The following is a 13,678-nucleotide window of genomic DNA, read 5'->3' as shown; positions in this document are numbered from 1 at the left end:
TCCCATGTAAACAGCCAGGAATTCCTGCAGCTGCTGGAATGCAGCAGGACAGCTGTACACGAGCAGGTGACAATACAATTTAAAGAAACTGTCAAACTTGATTGAATGAACTACCTTTTAACCACATGAAAATGCCTGTTAATCATACTTTGAATTAACTATCACATTTTTACACTGTTTATTTTACCTTATACATTCTGCTAAATATCAAGATCTTTTTCCTGTTTTGTTAGCCAGGTCAGTGTCAAACTGTGGTACAGAAATCCTTTTGTCACTTCCCAGGATTGTCTACAGAATAATGTTTCTGCTTTCATTGCATTTAATAACTTCTCATGCAGAAGATAAGAATTATGGTGCAGGACTTCTGTTAGCAGCAGCCAGAGCCTTTCATTTGTTGCACTTAGTGTGGCATTTTGATAGTTCTCCTGGACAAATTACAGAGAAAATTGGGATTGTCTTTTCTTCAGATCCAAGTCCAGTTCCTCTGAGACAAGAGAGCTAAGATTTTTCATGGTCAATTACACAGAGTCACCTTCTGTTTCTTAAAAACTAGACTCTGTTTTAAAATGTGGTGTTCCTTGCAGGGTCTTTGGGGAAGTGAAACAAATCAAGAATTGTTGGGGAAGAATTTTTGAACTAGTGGAGTTTATCACCCACAAAGCTATGAGACCTTGATCCACTGACACATGAAAGCTGAGACATGTCACTTCAGGAAATCACTGTATAAATGCCCTGATTTCCATTCCCATCAGCAGTGAGATGGCAGGTGGAATTGAGCAGTGTTACAACAGGATACCTAAAAATTTCACACTTTGCAATATGTGGCAAAGGCACAGAATATTAAAAAGTCCTCTTGACTTTAAACATTACATGGAGGCTGTTTGTATATGTGTGGAACACTTTTCATTGCTGCAGATGCAGAGAGCATTCTGGCTCTTTTTGTTTGCAAGAATGTGAGAAATTTTTATCTGGCAGTTTCCGGCAAACACTGAACAGAAATAACCTCGTACACACCAGCAGAGGGCAGTGGGCAGGCACAGTCCTGCATGCAAGTGCAGGAATACGTGACCACATCGTCTGAGTCTCCCTCATCAGCACACCCTTCCCAGTGCAGAATGCTGATGTGCAAATTCACCATCTGAGCAGCTTGCTGGGGCAGCTACAGCCCCTGTTTGCACTTTGAGCTGTGCATATGCAGGCAGTGGTGCTTCTGCTCTGGCTTAGGCTGTCGTGCAGATTTGCTCTGGTTGTAGAGAAGGTTTTATATCAGAGCATTCAGCCATGTCATGGCCGTTCACCCTTGTTCAGTAACAAATTTCTCCATTTCTATATTCTCTGTTACCCACTTTTCCTCTTGTTTATACCAAGAGTCTCAGACCCAGCAGTAACTCCATGACAAATACATCTTCTTGCAGCCTGGCTGAGATGGATCAGAAGTTCCAGCAAATCCTGGCTTGGCAACAGCTGGATCAGAACAAGGCTGTTAGTCAGATCTTGCAGCAGGTAGGCAAGAGAACAAATTGTTTGCAGGGGGGCTCGAAGGAAAGCAACTGCACGCAAACGCAGAATTGAGTGGCAGACATAGAAGCAATGGTGACAGGACTGGGCTGCTTGCAGAAGTTGTTTTATAGGACAGACACTATTTGCTAAACTTTGAGACTCTCTGGTATTCCAACAAACTGACTTTGTTGGTTGAGAGAAAAATGTATTTATTCTTAAACCACACAGCAACTTTCATAAAGGAGAGCAGCGCAAGTCATGGGAAGCAAAGGTGGTCTGATGATTAATGCAGAGGATTTTGATACAGAAGTCCTGTCTTTATGGCAGATTTCTTGTGTGACTTTGGACAAGCTGCCTATGCCTATTGAGGCATTTACAAGGCATTTGCTGCTTTTGAATACTTCCTTTTGAACATAAGACCTCTTCAGCTAATTTTTCAGAAGAGCTGGGAAGCCATGGCCTGCTACGCAGACCTAGCAGCCTGGCTGCTGAGTGCTGCTGAAAATGAGAGGGGAGGTTCATGTGCAGCATTCAGCTTGTGCGTTTGAAGAACATGACTATGACTTCATTGTCCAGCTGTAAAGAGGGTTTTACCTTTGGGGACTGTGAGGTCTGTCATGGTGTAATCTGGACCCTTAATGCAGAGTAAGTGCTATTTAGATGTATGTGAGCCACTACAAGGTAGCAGAGTTTCTTAGCACATTTGCGACTGAATGAACAACCCTCACTAAGCAGGATGTTGTCTGTCCCTTAGAGTGAGATGCAGAAAGCTGCCTTTGAAGCTCTCCAACTGAAGAAGGATCTTATGCATAGACAGATCAGAAACCAGGTGAGTCGGCAATAGAAGGAAGAACAAACAACTACTCAGCTTATACCATCATTTGATGAAATCCTTCTGAGGAAGATCAAAGTGCTCTGAGCACAGAGCAGGGTCTGAAGGAAATGAGCTCTTGTATTTCTGAGAGCTCTGTAACAAAGCATTGGGCAGTGTTGGATAAACTACAGTCTCCCAGTTCCATAGGAGGTAGTCTAAAGGCAGATTTTACAGCTGGGGAGGTAGTGGAATCACCATTGCTTCAATCATCTCAGCACTAATGCAGATGAAATGCTGGAGAGTGATCACTAGAGGACAGACCTGCCTTGGCTCTGTAGGAATGGTCCGCAATTGCAATTACAATTTCCTTCAGGTTTCCTTAGCAGGGCTGCTGTCTCCACATGAGTCCACTGCATCTCCATCCAGCACATCGGAACTGCACCTTCAGCCATAAGTTCACCTTTTCTTTCCCATTCTCAGCCTGCCTTTCTGAGCTCCATTCTGCAGAAAGTGAAATGCAATAGACAGGGAGAAGAGCAAGAGCTGGTGGGGAAAGTAGCAGTGGTTGATGCATGGAGATGAGCAGCTGGTTTCTGACACAGTGCTCCAGGAGTCTTCCCTCTCTTGATCTGACACTAGGAGAAAAGTCTCAGGTCTGGAGTTGGTAGATAAGCTTAAGAGCTTTGATATACTCAGTCACTCAGTGACTGATCCTTGCATTGTGCTAGAAGCCTGTGGACTGTGCACAGATGATCCAGGAGATGATTCTAACAACTCTCCATGGCTTGAGTTCCATAAGAGCCCAGCATTTTTCTTGCACTTGCTTGGAAACAAAGTGCGTTTGTGCCTTGATATCACAGGGCAGGCCTTTTGCTATTGAAACACATCCCATCCCACCAACATCCTGCACAGCCAGGGAAAGGTTGGGAGCCTTGGGTGCTGCCTGCTGCAGAGCCCCAGTGTCAGCAGGAACTTTGTAGTAGGTGGTGCACATGAAGCAGCATGCCCTGGGGAGAGCAGGTAGCCTGGCAGCTAGGTGAGCTGGGCTCTCTTCTTGGCTTTGCTGTGGGGTCTGGGGCAACTCACTTCACCTCTCTGTGTCTCAGTTGCCCTGACTGAAAGAGCAGGTATCATGATGGGATTTGCTGAAGCATCTAAAAACCAGGACCCTGCCCCCAGTCCATCTGCAGTTTGAACAGTAGTGCTGTGAGGATTTTGATAACCAGTTGCTGCTTTCCAGAGTGGCTGCAAGGTTTGGCTGAACAAGCTGATTGCAGTGTGCTTCTAGACTTGAACAGAAGGTGTTTAGAGCAGAGAGGCAATTAGAGAGTGGGGGACACAGCTCTTCAGGCACAGGATGAAGAGCAGCCCTGGAGCATGTGTCATGGAAGGGGACTAGCAGGTTTCCCAAACTTCTGGGCAGCTCTGCAGTGTTGTCCTTCCAAGGGCAGTAGTTAGACCTCATCTTGAAAGGGCATAAATTAAAGTCATTTCAAATGTCAGTAAAAATGTTTCATCTTCTGTTTAGATTAAATTAATAGAAACAGAGTTATTGCAGTTGACACAGCTGGAGTTAAAGAGGCAAGAACTGGACACAGAGACGCTGCAGGTATGTAGGGCTCTGGGGCTGCCCCACCACCCTCTCTCTCTGCTCTGGGATCGCAAAAACTCCACTTGCTTCTCTTGCTCCTTACAGTTTCCAGATGGTTTTATGCTTAGTCAGATGGGCACTTACCCACAGGATACCAAAAATCTCTCTTTGTCTTGGTAACATGGAAACATTGCTGCTGCTCTTAAACATCTTGGCAAATTTTCAGGGAACAGACAAATAACCTGCCCCGATAGAAGCAGACAGTTCTAGGTTTGCTGGGTGGGGAAGGATTTTGCGGTCCAGTTGTTGGCTGCCCCAGAAACAAATGCCTGCTGAGCATCCCATGTCTTCTGACATAGCTGTGTTGTGTTTTGGTTTTAAATACCTGCCGATAATGGCTGTCAGCTCTTCCCCTTCATTTCTAAGCCATGCCTCTCAGGCTGTTCCACCTCACCATCCCACCATTCAATGGGCTGACTTCATCAGCAGTCACACATGGAGAAATCTCAAGTTTGCCTTAAGAAGCTTGGCTTTAAATTTTGTTATTATGCCTTTGCATCAGTTTTTGTGTTGTGTGGACCTTTTGCCAGGTTAGGGCACCTTTTCGGTCAGCCCAAGAAAAGGAGGATCTGTCCCAGTACCCGCATGCGTGTCTGTTGGAGGGCAGCACAGTATTTTTGCAGCTTCAGCACCAGACACCAGGAAATTAGGCGTGGGACAGCTTCATCTGTCTGCATCTCCTTTGCCATTTGGCAGTCTACAGCCCCAAAACTCCTGCTGTGATTGAACCCTTATTGCTCAGGCAGTGCCCACAAAGTGCTTCAGCAGCATTTCTGCAGTCACATTCGATACCTGCTGTACAGGGACTGTTGCTCCTCCTCTAAGATACAGGTGCTTTAGTAATGAGCTTGATAAATCATTGGAAAGCAGGAAGAACCAGAAACAACCTGAGAAAGGAAGGTGTTTGCACTGCTCTCTTGCAAGGTCAGTTTGGGGTGTCCACAGAAGGGGTGGGTGGGAGAGTTATTCTCAAGATTAGCTGAACCTACCTGGGTTTTTCTTCCGGAGCAGCTCCCACTTGTCATTAGCCAGCTCCAGGGAAGAACATTTTGTTGCCTCCTCCTCCTGAGAAGTGAACTGCAGCACTCAGCACGTGTCTGGGTTCCTGGGGAGGGCTGAGCAACTGCACTCGTCTCTGAAGGCGAAGCCCTGAAATAGTGCAGTGCTCTGCACTGCTGTATGTCTCACTGCTTTTGAAGCTAAACTACCACGTCGGGGTAAAAAAGTTGTTGCATCGAGAGCAGAGCTCTGGTGGGTTTCCACCAGTGCAGGTGAACTGGGCAGCTGCTGCTTCTGGCTGGGAGAGGTGAGCATGTGGCGAGCAGTGCTACCTGCTGCTGCTCCTGCTCCCACCTCTGCAGAGCTTTCCTGCCTCTACCAGGGCAAAGCATCTCTGATCAGCTAACAGTGCCTTTTCCCCATGAGAGACAGGAGTCCATGTCTCCTGCTTAAACAGAGAGCCAGGCCCCTGTGGGGGGTATGGATAGAAATCTTATTTCAGTTGCCGATCAGCAAAGGTTTCCCCAGAGCTCACCTTCTGGAGGTCAGCCTTCTTAACAGCATCCTCGTCCCTTTGCCCATGGACTTCTGAAGTCCTTGTGGCTGCTGACTTTTGGCCTCTGCTCAGTCAATGACCTTCACAGCAGGTATGAGCTTACTCAGACTGAACCATGCAGAGATGCCCCATGGTGTGAGGGCATGCCTGAGGTTCCTGAGGCAATTCCCCTCTCCTCGGGTCTCAGCAGCGTGGCTGCCGTGATGCCTCCCCCTTCCCTGGCACATGGAGAGGTTGCAGCCTCGCCTGTCCCGCTTACCTGCAGGCTCCTAGACCCAGTTTCAGGTGGTTCTTCTCAGTTGAGGAGGGGAACCGTGAGCACTTGGGACGCCACTGAATGAACTTTTAACAGAGTGATGAACTTCAGTGATGTGCTGCCAGCACGGGCCGGGGCTGCCCTGGGTGTGCTGAGGGTTGGCACCGCTGGCTGGTGGTCGGTGCAGGACCAGGAGAAATGTGTCTGCCACGCCAACCCCTAGGAGAGGATTGAGGCCATCTGCTCAGCTCTGCTGAGGGCCCACAGAGTGCAGGGCTTTAACATTTGCTGTGCCTGTTGCGGGCAGGGTGAGTGCTTTGCTGGCAGCCGGGGCCGGGAGGTTGCTCGCAGTGCTGGGGGCTGGAGGTGTGGATGCCAGAGTCCTTCTGTTGCAGGGGGTGATCATGGAGCAACGCCAAGCACTTGGTTACCTGCTGCAGCAGCTGCTCAAAGAAAAGAAGCAAAGGGAGGAAGAATTGCAACAAATACTGGTAACAAAGGCCCCTGATTATGTGCTGTAGGCAAGGAAGCACGTGGGCTGGCTGCAGGGAGAGAATCCATGGGCCAGCATGGGGTTAAAGAAGATCGGGGGGGCTCCGAGGGTTTGTGTTCCGATCCAGAGACCTCTTCTACTTCACAAAGTGATGATGTAGGCTCTTGGGGCACAATTATCCCAGTCCCTGGTTCAGCATGTGGCACTGCCATCGGAAATCTACCCCATCTGGAAAGGAAATCACAGGGGAGGATGAGCACAATCCTACAAGGTGGCTGCACATGGCCTTGTCGTTCTGAGGATCTCCAGAGTCTCCTGAGCTTCAGGAGACCAGGACAAAGTTCTGCATCCCAAAGAGGGATGCAGGATCCTAGACTACATGTGGGATGCGGGGATCAAAGTGGGACCAGCCCGCAGAAGGCCCATCTGACCCTACTGGTGCCCATCTTACCCTACTGGTGCCCACAGCAATGCTCTGAACCACCTCTGCACAGCCCAGGCTGTTGCTTTCCCCCCACACAGACAGGTCAGGCTGCTCTAAATACTGCTTATTTCTTGTCTCAGGCTATTGAATGAACGAGTTTGTTTTTCAGCTGGAAATGGAGGCAAAGAGTGAGACCAAACAGGAGAACTACTGGCTGATCCAGTACCAGCGCCTGCTGAACCAGAAGCCACTCTCCCTGAAACTCCAGGTTGCCTTTGCATTTAATACTGCCACTGTAGCTGTGCACACCTAATGGGGTGCTCTGCTCAGCAGGGTGCAGAGCAAGTAAAGTTCTGTTTCAACTAAACCCCCAAATAGCTCCACTGGGCTCCCCAAACTCACGTGCAAATCTGTCTAAGTGCAACAGCTCCTTTTGGTTTCTGGTACTGAGCCATGGACCTTGTGCTGTGGAAACAGCTGCAGGGGTGGCCCCAAAGAGGTTGATCTGAGCTCTGCCCATTGTGCAGATCACCTGGAGTAGGCAAAGCAGCTGCTGCTGCAGATGTCAGCTGGCGAAATGGTTGGTTCATTCTTCCTAAAACAGTGTTTTGAGTTGTGCTCATAAAACATCTGGGGCCAGAGCTTCTCCAGCTGTTGGGTTTTTGAGCTTTAGAGTCTCTGGGGAAGCAAAATGCTTTGAGCAGGGCTTTGTTCCCGAGAGCAGGAACGTGCACGTTGCCTGTCCTTGCTGCCAGCCTTGCGTGGTGACAGGCAGCAGCGTCCCCACGCCTTTTCTCCAGAGTGAAGTCTGGGAGTTTGCCTTGTGTTTTGCAGGAGGAGGGCTTGGAGAAGCAGCTGGTGAACCTTTTAATCGAGCTGTCAGCTGAACAGTACGTGCCTGTCTTTGCACACCATCGAATATCTTTGCAAGTGCTCAGCACCATGACTGCCAGTGACCTGGAAAAGGTACGAGACAGCAGATACACAGCACAGGGCAACACTGACTCTGCGCTGGGACAGACCCTGCCTTTACTCCGAGCATGGCTGTGGCAGTGCTCATGGCAGTGCCCACAGCAGGTCCTGCGGGTGGGAGTGTGAGCGCTCCTCGGGTGTCACGTCCATGCAGGGAGAGGTGCCAGTGCTGCCCTGTGCCCTGTTCAAGTAGGTGAAAGCTCTCCCAGAGCACTGGCAGGGTGAGCTGTGACTTAGCTTTGTCTTTTGATATACGTCCCTCAGAGTTTGCAGTGTCCTCTTGGGGACGTCTCCTTTCTCAGCCTGCTCCCTACTTTCCCGTCTGAGTGCTAACAGCCCTCCTCTTCCCTGCAGATGGGTGTTACAGAGGCTGGCCTGCAGCGTGCCATCCTCAGGCGAGCTCAGGAGATCCTGGCTGTGGCAAAGACAATCCCAGGTAACGCCGGTTCTTTTCTGCTTGGTCCTGGGCGTGTTGTGTGGTAGCAGCAGGCACCTGAGCCTTGAACCTGCAGATGTGCAGGGCCAGGTGCCTGCCATGGGGAGCAGAGCCCTGAGAGGCCTGCGTGCGAGCGGGAGAGGCAGGGAGCACAGCACCTCCAAGCCCCTTGGCTCTCATACTCAGAGCCCTGAGCTCCCATCAGCTTGCAGCTGCCCCCTGAGCGCGCAGTGGGTGGGAGGTGGAAGCGCTTCTGGTGCTCAGCCGTCCTGCTGGTGCTTGCAGAGCTGCTGAAGACGGTGGATGCCGAGGTGCCTGCAGCCCCAGAGCCCAGCGCCCCTGAGGAGGAGGCTCCAAGCACCGTGACCCCGACTGCTCCCCCGCTGTGCTGGGATGAGAAGTCTGAGTGCGTTGTCTGCATGGAGCGGGAGGTGAGAGCCCGGCACATGCATGGTGCCAGAGCAGGGGTGGAGGGGGAGCTGGCCCAGATGTGGCTCTTGGTGGCATTCTTCCCTCTGGCCCATGTCACTGGTGCTTTCTCTGCACAGCACAGGTGCTTGTGCACAAACCGTGCTGGGCTGTGCCCAGGGACGGAGCGCAGGGTGCTGGCTCTGGCTCCCACCATGTAGCACCCGTGGGTGATGCCCAGCTCCTCCTGGACCGTTTCCTCCTGTGCTTTGCTGGGGTGTGGTGGTACTGGGATGAGTGTTACAGGGCAGCAGCACTCGCTGTGTCCTCTCTGCTCTCTCTTCCCACAGGCCCAGACAGTTTTCCTACCTTGTGGCCATGTGTGCTGCTGCCAGACCTGCTGCGAGCAGCTGCGTGCTTGCCCCCTGTGCCGCAAGGACATCACACAGCATGTCCGCATCTTCTACAGCCGCTAGGCAGGATGGAGTAAGGCAAGGCTGCCCGGCACCACCTTCATCACCCCTTCTCAGGACCATGCTCCTCTGTATCAGTATTAAATACACTCGCACAGCATGGCCAGCACTGCCCTCTCCCTGCACGCAGCCCTGGGCTGGCTGCTGGCTGCACCCAGGGCCTCAGCTGCTCTCCACGTTCCCTGATGGTTCATCACTGGGTGATGAAACTGGGCAAAGCGGTGCCCCCTCTTCTCTGGCTCATACATTTGCCTTCAGAAACGCCTCTTGCTCGGCAGGGATGCAGTTAGTGCTGTCTCTGAAGCCACTGGGACTCTGCACGCCCCTGCTGGGGCTGCGGCACTGCTGTGCTCCTGCGTCGAGCGCTGTTGCCCAAAGGTGGGCGAATTCTCCTGTAGGAAGACTCGGCCAGGGGTCTGCAATGCTCTGGGATGCTGACAGTGCCTTGCACCTATGTCATTGCCAAAGGCCTGGGGCTTCTGCACGGGCGAACTCTGGAAGTGTGTCTGGGGCAGCTGCTGGGCTGCAGCCATGTGCAGTGGGTGACGGAGCAGCGTGAGGTGTTCCCCATCCCCAAAGTCATGCTCCCATGGGAGGGGAGCCTGCAGCAGCCCCAGAACCAGGACTCGAGGGACCCACTCTGGCCAGAGGAGCCCAGTGGGATTCCCTGTTGAAAACACGCTGTGAGCAGGAAGCATTCCTGCCACCTAAGAGCCAGCACAAGGCCGGGTGGGCTGGGGCTGGGCCTGGCAGAGCTCTGCCTTGTGTCCGTGTTGGCATTCGGATAGTTCGCCATTGTCATTAATAAGTAACAGTCCCAGTAAGTCTCGTCTCTTGACCTTGAGGTATAAAATGCAGAGATAAGCCTGGTCCCACTGCAGCCCTTCCCCCAGAAGAAGCTATTAAAAGGCAGCTGGTTTCTGCTGGTTGTGTTCCCTTTTTCCCGTCACATGCCCGGCTGTCCCAGTGTCACCTCCTCCCATCCCACGTCAAATCAGGGAAGAATCTGAGGTTCTTGGAGCAGTTCTGGTGACTTCCAGGCAGCTGGAGACCTCGGACACCTCTGCAGGGATCACGTTGTGTTTGCTGCGCTGGGGCAGACCGCCCGCGTGCAGCACCCACGGCACGTGTGTGGCCTGGCAGAGGGGCTGGGTGGCCACAGCCACGTGTGCCAGGATAGCTCAGCAGGGGCAGAGCTGCTGGGGCCGTGTGGCTCTCGCTGTCTGGGCACAGCCGTGTCCTTGCTGCAGCCTCCGTGCTTTTGTTGGGCTGTGGCCACACGCCTGGCAGGTCCCTTCTGGGGGGAGCGTGCCCCTCTTTTCTGGGCTTTTTGTAGCTGTGGGGTTTGGGGCACAGTGAGCACAGAGGGACAGATGCAGGTGCTCAGCGTGTCCCGGGGGAGTCAGGTGGCACCCCACCTGGGTGAGGCTCAGCGAGGGAGCAGGAAGGCGGGCAGGTCCTGACTGTCCTCTCCAGCAGGCACAGCCCTGCAGGGAGCCTCCCTCCTGCCCTGGTCCCCCAGGGTGGCCAGGACCACGCCAGGGCCCCGTGTCTGGCTGGAGAGGGGTGAGAGACCCGGTGCTGCATCCCGGCAGGGAGGGGAGGGCAGCAGCGATGCTGCATCCCCACTGTCCAGCTGATCTCACAGAGGTGGACTCTCGTGTCCCCAAGGCAGCGGTAATCAGTGACAAGCTCTGGGGCAAGGTTCGCTGCCTGCCCATAAACAACCTGTGCTGGACGTGCCTGGGAAGCTGGGGGCAGGAGGAGCTGCCTGCCCTTGCGCCCTGATGCTGGCAGGATGCTGGGGCACCGCGGGGCTCAGCTGCCCTCCTCTGCCCACCTGCCTGGCCAATTCCCTGCTGGTGCTGCCAGAAAACTGCCTGGGCTCTGCTGGGCTGGGGCTGGGGCAGGCTGCAGCTGGAGGCGGTGGGCTTGGGCAGTGCTGGAGCTCATGAGCTGGGTTCAGCCCCGTCCCCAGAACCAGCCCAGCCCTCCCCACCTACACCTTCATGGTGTGCCAGGCACCTGAGGCAGCGCAGGGCTGGGCTCCGCTGGCCTTTCTGGCTTTTATTTGCTGTGGGTCTTTCCCAGTGACTCCCAAGGCCACAAGAACCCCCCCAGGCTGCTTGTCCCTGGGGCACTGGCAGTGCCACGCTGCCCTTTGTCCCCAGGGCCACCCCACGCGGTGCAGCACCGACCCTGTTCAGCTGCATGCGGGGACACCGATGGCCGGGGCAGCCCCTGGCAAACTTGAGCAACTGCCCCAGGTGAGGCGTGAAACGAGGCTGAGCACAAACAGCTCCGGGCTGGGTGCGCAGGGGCTGCTTCCGCCTGGTGAGCTCAGCCTAAACCAAAATGATAGCAATAAAAAGACCAACCCCTAGTGTTTAAGAAATTATTACAGAATTATGGCTCTGTAAAGGGAATTTAAAAAAAAGCGTTCTGTCTCACAAGTCTCAGGGCCATGGGCAGAGCATGCAGCCACCCCAAATGCTGCGTGGTCATGCGTTAGGGTTGGTAACCCATCCACTGCACACAGCTGGTGGGACCCTCAGGGTCCAGCCCTGCTTTTGGAGCAGCCCCAGGCCCTGCTGAGCCCCTTCCCTGGGGCGGCTGCTGGAGGAGGAGCGCGCCGCTCCAGTGCTGCCGGGCACCCCGGGGCCGGGCTGAAGTTCAGCCCCGCTCAGCCCCCGCCTTGTGGGGCACGGCCCTCGCCCGCCTCCAGCCTTCAAAAGCAGGTGCGTCCGCGTCCACTGCCTGGGAGCACCATGGCTGCAGGGACAGAGGCCAGCGGGGAGTGCGGGATCTGCTACGAGGCGTACCGGGGTGCCGGGGGGGCCCGGGCGCCCCAGCTGCTGTCCTGCCACCATTCCCTCTGCCAGAGCTGCCTGCGCAAGCTGGTGTGCCGCGCCGCCGCCGTCGCCTTCGTCAGCTGCCCCTTCTGCAGGATGGTGACGCTGGTGCCGGAGCTGGCCCTGGGTGGCTGTGGAGCGGCACCGGCCTTGGGGACCCCACGTGGCGCCCAGCTGCTGCCCAGGGAGGAGGAGGAGGAGGAAGGCAGCAGTGCCCCTGCAGGTGCCCACCAGGCCCTGGGGCGCTCGGTGGCCGTGGAGGTGGCGTGCGCAGCCCACGCGCCCGTCTTCGCGGTGAGCAGCATGGTGTCCCCCTGCGGCTTCCGCCGCAGCCCCGAGGCACCGGGAGCCTTCGTGCTGGGGCTGCCGGGGCGGGGGCTGCTGCTGGACCCGCAGCCACCCCTGGCCTCCATGGAGAACCTGCGCCTTGGCTTCGCCGCCGGCATCCTTGTCCTCATCGTTGCCACTTTCTTCCTGCTTGTCTTCCTCAAGTAGGTCTGGAGGGGGAGAGGGGGCTCTTGTCCAGCACCACAGCCCTTGCTGGGGTCCCACCTCGCCTCCAGGCAGCCAGGACAGACCCAGGTGGGTCAGGGGCTTCAGGCTCAGCCCCGTCGTGCGCTTTGGATCCCAGTGAGACAGGCAGGGAGAGGACAGAGGACGGGCTCAGCTTCCCCCAGGATCCAGCCCAGCTGTCTGGGGGCTGCAGCGCACTCAGCCATGGCCAGTAGCAGCACCAACGTGGGCCCCAAGGCATCAGCCTCTTTAAAAATTAACTTATTTCAGAGCTTGCCTTCACCCCCTGGGGTCTGGCCAAGCTTGTGTTGTGCTTACGCCTTTCCTGGAGCCTCTGGACATGCTGGTCACAGCTCAGCAGGAGCCGCCCCAGGACTGGAAAACGCCGGCTGCATCCACAGCAGGGACCTGAGGGAGGGCCCACGGCCCCGCTGCTGCTTGCGGGCAGGCGTCCCCACGGGGGGCTTCGCGTGTGTGCGCTCTGCCACACGGTGAAGATGATCCACGGGCATCTGGTGGATACCTTGGTGTGCTCCAGCTGTCAGAGCCAGCTGCCATCGATCCTGTCAGGACTTGAGGACACTGCGAGGGGAGGGGAAAGGTCCTGCATTGTTTTCTGTTGGTAAAATGTTGTTAACAGCAACTTCCCAGTGCTTCTCCTCACGGTGCACAGTGGAGCCACAAAGCCTGGTTGGTGCAGGTGCACGCAGAGAGAGGCGGCACCTGGGGAAGGGCAGTGCCCAGGAGAGATGAGACATTAAAGATGTACTGAAGGTTGGTCCAGAGCAGTCTCCAGTCATTTTTCACCTGTCTGAGGTAGAGCATTTTGCACCAAGGGTGTTCAGGAACACAAGGCGCTGTCGCACTCCCAGAAGCAAGGACTGGGGGTGATAAGCAGGGCCCAGGTAGGGGAGGGGTGTCCCCGCCTGCCCCCAGGGTCAAGCCCCATCTCCACCCAGCACCAAGGACTGGAGCCCATCCTGTCCCTCTGCTCTCATTCACCCTCCCTGGGACATGCACCTCTGGCCACAGGTCAGGACCCAGCCCTTCCGTGTCCCTCTTGAAGGTATCTGGCCCCAGCTCAGGACTGGGCAGGAGATCCAAGACCCTGCTGCCCCTACAGGGAGCCCAGAGGCTTCTCATATTCACTCCCCCAGCACCTCACACTAGAGGAAGGCACAGAGGACAAATAAGAAGGTGCTAAGACTTCAGCAGAAAAAGAAATGGTAAAGTGGTAGGCATAGGTAAAGGCGTAGCAAATTGCCAACACAGAAACACTTGTACCTGCTTTAAGCCTTAGTTTCTGCACCCCAGTCCCTACAATGTGACAT

At 54.7% G+C, this 13,678-nt stretch overlaps 1 protein-coding gene across 4 annotated transcripts in view; it reads left to right on the top strand.

The window, feature by feature from the left end:
- Positions 1-13,130, top strand: part of LRSAM1 (leucine rich repeat and sterile alpha motif containing 1) — a 32,038-nt gene extending 18,908 nt beyond the window's left edge. For 3 of the 4 annotated variants that reach the window (XM_038164880.2, XM_038164878.2, XM_038164882.2), the window contains 9 exons: positions 1,416-1,503; positions 2,255-2,329; positions 3,843-3,923; positions 6,172-6,267; positions 6,863-6,961; positions 7,528-7,659; positions 8,020-8,101; positions 8,387-8,532; positions 8,860-13,130. In XM_038164880.2, the coding sequence (XP_038020808.2) occupies positions 1,416-1,503; positions 2,255-2,329; positions 3,843-3,923; positions 6,172-6,267; positions 6,863-6,961; positions 7,528-7,659; positions 8,020-8,101; positions 8,387-8,532; positions 8,860-8,985 (925 nt within the window). In that variant the 3' untranslated portion in view covers positions 8,986-13,130. The remainder of the gene's footprint in view (positions 1-1,415; positions 1,504-2,254; positions 2,330-3,842; positions 3,924-6,171; positions 6,268-6,862; positions 6,962-7,527; positions 7,660-8,019; positions 8,102-8,386; positions 8,533-8,859) is intronic. The other variant, XM_038164881.2, reaches the window with a different exon arrangement.
- The last annotated feature ends 548 nt before the right edge of the window (positions 13,131-13,678 follow it).

The sequence above is a fragment of the Anas platyrhynchos genome, chromosome 18, assembly GCF_047663525.1.
Source record: "Anas platyrhynchos isolate ZD024472 breed Pekin duck chromosome 18, IASCAAS_PekinDuck_T2T, whole genome shotgun sequence".
In the NCBI taxonomy this organism is placed as follows: Eukaryota; Metazoa; Chordata; class Aves; order Anseriformes; family Anatidae; genus Anas; species Anas platyrhynchos.
The sequence above is the reverse complement of the archived record's forward strand: the minus strand, read 5'-3'. Positions and strand labels throughout refer to the sequence as shown.